The 7,313-nt window shown below is 42.5% G+C and overlaps 1 protein-coding gene across 1 annotated transcript; it reads left to right on the forward strand.

The window, feature by feature from the left end:
• The first annotated feature begins 257 nt into the window (after nucleotides 1–257).
• On the forward strand, nucleotides 258–5,745 carry gpr37l1a (G protein-coupled receptor 37 like 1a). The gene is made up of 2 exons (XM_030051493.1): nucleotides 258–926; nucleotides 4,669–5,745. The coding sequence occupies exons 1-2, from the start codon at nucleotides 258–260 to the stop codon at nucleotides 5,743–5,745; spliced, it is 1,746 nt and encodes a 581-aa protein (XP_029907353.1).
• Nucleotides 5,746–7,313: the final 1,568 nt, after the last annotated feature.

The raw sequence follows: 7,313 nt of genomic DNA on the forward strand, positions 1-7,313 counted from the left end.
TGGGTTTTCTTTTGAAATCTAAGACAGGAAGTGCTCTGTTACATTCCGGCCACTTGACACTGGTGAATAAGGGGCACCCAAGTTTGAAACTGACTCAAAACTTGTGCATCAAGACCAGTGGGAGGACGGACTGTTGCATGGACAAGTAAACGTCTGTTTTTTTTTTTGCTACCGAAGAGTTAGATTTTACAGTTGTATCACATGTCTGTGAAAGAATCCTACACTAAAAATCTGCTTCAAACAGTTCGGCGGTAAAAATGCCCCCCTTTTTCGCTTTGCTGCTGGTTTTTCTGAGGATTGTGGAGCTCCGGGACGTCCCAGCTGCTCATGCAACCTTGGGAGTCCATGCGGGCTCTGCGCTGGACGGTGATGCTGGAGCTCTGGCTGCCTGGACAGAGGAGCCTCAGGGAAGGGTTCATGTGAATCGGATTGAAAGTTTGAGAACTGCTGGGAGCCTCAAAAGAATCCCACGAGGAGCAAAAGATGGGCACCCCAGGAAACGAGACCCATATGCCGCAATCAACAGTTACCGGCATCCAAGACCTCATGACCCTGACGGGTACTTCACCACGCCGCAAAGCGACCGGCACACCTCCAGAGAGCTCCCGGGAAACTCCTCGTCGGTCCGGGGGACGGTGTTCCTCCACAACCCGCTCTTCCCGGTCACCGACGGCTCGTACGGGGCTTACGCCGTGATGCTGCTGGCTCTGGTGGTTTTCGCGGCGGGCATTGTGGGCAACCTGGCGCTCATGTGCATCGTGTGGCACAACTACTACCTGAAGAACGCGTGGAACAGCATCCTGGCGGGCCTGGCCTTCTGGGACTTCCTCGTGCTGTTCTTCTGTCTCCCCGTGGTCGTCTTCCACGAGCTAACAGCCAAAAGGTTGCTAGGCGACGTTTCCTGTCGGGTCGTGCCCTACATGGAGGTGAGGAGGAGGTTGTCGGCGCGTGAAGCCCGGGTTGTCGACATTGTAACGCACACTGAAAAAAACATTTCACAAAAAAAAAAAAAGATAAATTTTATATATATATATATATATATATATATATATATATATATATATATATATATATATATATATATATATATATAGTGGTCAGGTCAGCGCTGTGGTTACAGGAGGAGAGCTGCGTTTAGCTATGACTACTTGGTGCTAACAAGACAGAAAAAGCTTCAGCAATGGCACGGTGTGACTTTCCGTACGCAGTAAAACCATGTGTCTTTTTCGTCTGGGGGAGGAAAGATAAATCATGGAGAATTGTTATTAAGTTGCCAAAAATTTTACTTACTAAGAAGTTGTCTTGCTGGTGAACAAAATAAGGAAAGATATTTCCCATGCAGTGTCAAAGTAAGCGAGCTCCATACATGAGAACCTAGCGCTCAGGTTTTACAGTATAAACCAGTGGTTTTCAAAGTGAGGTCAGAACCCCAGGGGGCCTTAAGGGCCTTTCAGGGGGTGATCCGCAAAATGAGCAGTATCCTTTCATAAGTAATAAATCTCACCATAATTAGGCTATATAACACATTTATAGCATTTTTTGTGTAGCTTTATTAGTGTTCTGGTTATATTCATTGATTTATTTATTGGCTAATTTGGTAATCACCCCACGTCCCTTTTGAAAGAAATCAAGAAATCAAGTGAAGGTTTAAAAAGGTTAATTGTTGAGAAATTAAGTCAAAATGCCTAGATTGTCATGGTACAAAAATGTGTCATCATGAGAGTCCCAAAGGTGAAATTATTTCAGAGGGGGGTCCGTGGCTCAATGACAATAAACTTGGGGGGTCCAGATCATGAAAAAGTGAATTAAACAAACAAAACAGTAGATTAGACTACTCTGAAACAAAAACCAAAGAAAAAAAAGCTGAAGTGCTTGTCTTTATTTAGTTTGCACTGAGAGAACAAAAGTAACAAAAGTGGAGCTGACAGGGCTGGTTAACGCTGGTTACTTAAGGCTTGGTGTGGCGGGTGTGAAGCCTGTATAATTTACAGCTGGCCGGTTTCACATACATGGAAAGCCTGTTCCATGTGGCCTAATGGATGTGGTTTAAAATGTAGTAAAGTATAATATGTCAGTTAAACAGAAACAAAAATGAGCAATTAGGAAAGCAAGAGGTTATACATGATCATATTTTAATGCTGTTGTGTTGGAAACTTGACACAATTGCGTGCTGTTTCTCAAATGTGGTGTCTTGAGTAGCCTCTTAAGGCACTGCTGATGCACACAAAGCTATAGTAGGGTTAAGATTTCAGATTTGACTATATCATTGCTGATATGCTTATGCTTACTTATGCTTGTGTTTTAGTGGTGAACAATTTTCGACCCACGGATTTTAAAGTAAAATAATTTCAGGTCAGACTACAGGCTGTTGTTGATATATATGTGAAGTTTTCTACACTGGATGTTTGAATAGGCTGGTGTAGGCAAGCAGCAAAAACTAGACTACAGTTTCATGGCTGTGCTTCAGCTTTAGAGAGCGCTAAATCATTGAAGCGGAGTGCGAACCGTTGGTAATTACAGCTTTGTATACAGAACTCTTTAAAACAAGGTCAAGCTGCCAGCCTCCTCCGTGTTGTGCTGTTGAAGCTATTTTCATGCTAATTAGTGGTGTGCGTTAATTGTGTGTGTGGGGGGGGCTGTCCTCTAATTGAGGTCATTAAACAAGCATAGAGGGAGGGGATTTGGGTCATGTGCCTCTGTAATGATACTTTGGCCAAGAGCAGAGGCTGCAAAGTGCATAATGCTGTCTCTTAATAGCTTGTGGCTTTTTCTTAGTTCTTGACACTTGATAAAGGCTGTGACATCACTGTTGTTGTAACTAGGGATTTACCACTAGGGACCAGTGCCAATACTGATATCAAGTAATTGTTAGATATCGACTGATACAGAGAAGCGATCTCCTCCTTCAAGATCAAGATCAAGATCAAGATTACCTTTATTGTCTCACAGAGTGAGAAATTTGTTCTGGGCCCCAACGCCCATGCTGCAGCCGAACAGTACATAGAGTGTTGCACATCACACAAACAGAAAATGAAAACAAAAAAAAATACCTACATAATACAATTACAGGAACGTAATACCAATAAATAGATAATAAATAATTGAAAAAAAAAAAAAAAGTTACAGAGTAAAGTGCCACCTGTGCAAGACACGGAAATCAACATCCTACTGGTCTATCTGACCTTATTTACTAGATTGGTAGCCATAGGGATGAATGAATTTCTAAACCTATTTAATCTGCAGTGAGGAACTCTAAACCTTCTCCCAGAAGGTAACATCTCAAACTCGCTGTGCAGAATGTGTGATGGATCATTAATTATCTTGTTGGCTTTCTGCAGAGTGGCCTGTTCATAGATATTCTTACTGGAGAAATGCTCTTTAACACCAATGATTTTTCCCGCAGCAAGAATTAGCCGAGCCAGTTTGTTCCTAAGCTGAACAGAGAGATTTCCAAACCAAGCTGCAATGCTGTACCTAATTAGACTCTCTAGGACAGCTTTATAAAAAATCAACATAAATTTATGATCAACACCATGAATTCTCAGGCGGCGTAAAAAATGCAACCGTTGTTGTAATCTGCAGCAGAGGCTGTCAACATGTGTGCTCCAGGAGAGTGCGTTGTCGATAAAGACACCGAGGTACTTGTAGGACTGCACCTGGGAAATGGCTTGGTTGTGGATGACCACAGGCCTATGGTCCCCCACCCCACGAGGATCAAACACCATTTCCTGAGTTTTATTAACATTCAACACCAAATGGTTATCGTCACACCAATTAATAAACCTCTGGATTTCCAAAAAGTAGTCAGATAAATCACAGTTCTTTTTCAATAATGCCAAAATTGCAGTGTCGTCTGAGAACTTCTTGTTGTGCATCATTTGAAAAGTACAGGCTTCTGTGAGTGAAAAATACGCAAAATCAAGATCTTTCCTTACTTTTCTGACATGTAACTCAGGGTGTTTTGTTTCGGTTATTATGGAGCTTTCCACTGACTGTCGGATGTTCGGACTTATGAGTTGGTTCCATTGCAACCGACATGGATGACTGCAAGAAGACAGAAAAGCACTCATCTGTCCACTGACAGCAAGTGACTCACTACTGAGAGTCAATGACAATGTTAGTTAGGCTAGCTACAGCTAGTCATCTCCACTGCTAGTGCTAGGCCTGTTCATCAAATTAAAAGAAAACACGGCTCTAAACCTATACCACTTTAAAATAAAGACTAAAGAGAATGCCAGTTTGAAGTTGAAAGAGTTGTCAAATAAAAATCCAGTCAGAGAAAAGGTTTGTTTCATCATATATGGTACTTTGGCAAACTCTGTGCTTTCAGATCTTTTCCCTAATTCTAACTTGAAGTTTCAACTTAACTGCTGTTCCTCTGCACTTTTCCTAATGGGACGTCAGTGGAAAGCTCCATTAGTATTATGGTGTAGTATAGTATTATGGAATCTACCATATCGATACTTCTAGCCGGATAATGGCGCTGATACAAGTGCATCACTAGTTGTACCTTTGTGGACATCATTTTGTTCACATTTTAAACAATCACTCTCTCTTCCCTCTACCCCCATCCTCATTTATGAACCCGTGTCATAACTTTGCTGTCCCAGCCCCAACCTGTGCCGTGCTTCTTCATTTCCACGAAACACTCTCTCATTTCTTTGCTAGGTGACCTCGCTCGGTGTGGCCACATTCAGCCTCTGTGCCCTGAGTATTGATCGCTTCCATGCAGCTACTAGCCCCAGGACACTTCAGATGCCCCAGGTGGAGCCCTGTCAGTCCATCCTAGCCAAGCTGTCTGTCATTTGGGTGGGCTCCATGGTCCTGGCAGCTCCTGAACTGCTTCTCTGGCAACTCACCCAGGAAGCCATCAGCAGCTCTACCAAAGCTCAGAACAGCAGCCCACTAGCAGCTCCAACCAGCTTCCAGGAAAGCCAAGCGGGAGGCTCACTGGCAGCTGCCTCCAGGGCTCCAACAGGTGTTTTTTTGGTGGATATGTGTGTCCGTCAGCCCTCCATGGACCTTCCAGAGAACATATATTCTCTAGTGCTGACCTACCATGAGGCACGTATGTGGTGGTACTTTGGCTGCTACTTCTGTTTACCGCTACTCTTCACATTGGCTTGCAACTTAGTGACGAGGCATGTGTTAGCCCAGGATGCGCTGCAGAAACAGGCTAGCAGCAAGGTGACACGCGGATGTGCATCCTCCTGTTCCTCTTCGTCCTCATCCTCAACTAAGAAGAAGCAGCATATGAAAAGGGAGCAGAGGCTGAGCTCAACTGTGACAGCGTTGGCCATTATGTACGCTGTGTGTAACCTGCCAGAGAACGCTTGTAACATCACCCTGGCTTACGTCAAGGTTCCTGTCTCTGCCGCAACCGAGGCCCTCTTGGTTCTGATTGGCCAGTTCCTGTTGTTTGTGCGTTGCTCGGCGACACCGGTGCTGCTGCTGTGCCTGTGTCGCTCCCTCGGCCAGGCCTTCATGGATTGCTGCTGCTGCTGTTGTGAAGAGTGCCTCCCTGACGGCGGCTCCTCTGCGTCCTCCTCCGCCTCCACCACTGCCACCGCCATGTCCTCCTCCACCTCTCCTTCCACTCTCTCCTCTCCCACAACCCCCTCTCCACCATCCCTCTCTCCTTCTTCCGTCAAGGAGGAGAAGCTGAAGATGGTCTCAGAGACATCACCAGCAATCTACTATGACAGGGCAAAGGACACCTCGGTGGCTATTGGGACGGCCTGTTGAGGTCCAGGTCTGGTGTCTAACCATGCTTCTCTTGTATCTCAGTCTTAATGAACTGGTGGAGAGCAAACTCCTCAGGCGAGGTTAGGGTGGATAGGCTTGCCAATACATAACTATCATTTGCAAAGAGCAGTCTGTGGCTAAGAGTCTCCATGAGCTCTCTGAAACAGCACTTTGAAACCCAGGAGCCCATGGCTAGGCGTTGATTTGCAATGGTTTTATGTTCTCTTTCGCTTTATTTTGTTTTATTTTTAATTTTTAGGGTATTTGGTCATTTTAATTTTTTTTAGATTTTTAAAAAATCTGTACATTTACAGTATTTTTTTTGCAGTCTTTTTGGGGTCATTTTTATGTAATCTTGTCATTTTCATATACAAATGTAATGACAACAGTGATAAATAGAGTTTTTTTTTTTTTTTTACTAATTATCTGTTAATTTTTTTTCTTTGCATTTTTTTGGGGTCCATTTAATGGGTCTGTTTATGTAGATTTTTGCTAATGTTCTTTTTAAAATTTTCTGGTAATTTTCTCACATTTCCTTTTTTTAATGTTATATTTGTGGTACATTTATGGTAATGACATTTTAAATATGTAATGTTTTTGAAAGAAATGAAGTGAATTTTGAGTTAAACATGGGATCTGGTTCAGCCAGTGTCATCCACCTCTAATATGATGGCTGTAAATCAGTTTGATTATGTCTTTATCATGTAATACACTTCCTATGGGAGGCATTCTGATCAGATTCCACACAAGTTTACATTAATATTTTATAATTATTACTATCATCACCATCTTTGTTTTCAATCTGCAAATTATGGCTATCACAACAAAACATCAGCAATCAGTGGCTTTGATTAAAAAGAAATCTTTATTGGCTTTCAAACTCACGTCAGTTGAGCTCTACATCAGACGGGGAATTCTGGAAGAGACCCCAAAACCTTTCAGGGAACACAAGGAGACTCTTGGCCACAGACTGATAGACTGCTCTTTGTAAACTATTTTTTTATAAATACATATATGTATATGTATATGTTTTTTGCTCTTGGTCCTCTCGTGCTTCAGAAAACATGGTGAAAATCAGGGTTCCCACGCTTCCTGGACAACCTGGAAATTTACACATTGGTTTTCTAGTCATGGAAAATAAAGGTCCTGGAAATACTAGTGACATCCTTGAAAGTTAAAGTTTGCTTGAGATTACATAGTCAAACGTTTTTCACATTGTTTTTCACATTTTAGCTGCTGATCCCCCGTTTCAGTGCCCATTCATAGTTAGCTGTTGTCCTTAAGCACTCTGTAGTGTCACATGTATGGAAGGCCAAATGGGTCAAAATACACAAAACTGACGGTTTGATCAACAGGGTTTGTTTTTTTTTTTTCTATTTTCCTTTTTTGCTTGTAAGCAACACATTTTTGCACGTTGTCAACACATTTGTGCATTGTTTGTGCATAGTTGTGCGTTGTTAATGTTTTTTTTTTTTTTTTTTTACATGAAAACAATGTGTAATGCACAAAGTGTGTTGACAACATATAATTTGAGGATTTGGACATTTTGTCATTCAGGGGATGTGATC

This window comes from Myripristis murdjan, chromosome 5 (assembly GCF_902150065.1).
Source record: "Myripristis murdjan chromosome 5, fMyrMur1.1, whole genome shotgun sequence".
NCBI lineage: Eukaryota > Metazoa > Chordata > Actinopteri > Holocentriformes > Holocentridae > Myripristis > Myripristis murdjan.

What these genes read in the sequence shown, in the direction of transcription:
- gpr37l1a (XM_030051493.1), top strand. Translation starts at nt 258, where the DNA reads ATGCCCCCCTTTTTCGCTTTGCTGCTGGTTTTTCTGAGGATTGTGGAG. An exon ending in GGGTCGTGCCCTACATGGAG is followed by an intron (nt 927 to 4,668) that starts GTGAGGAGGAGG and finishes TTTCTTTGCTAG; the next exon opens with GTGACCTCGCTCGGTGTGGC.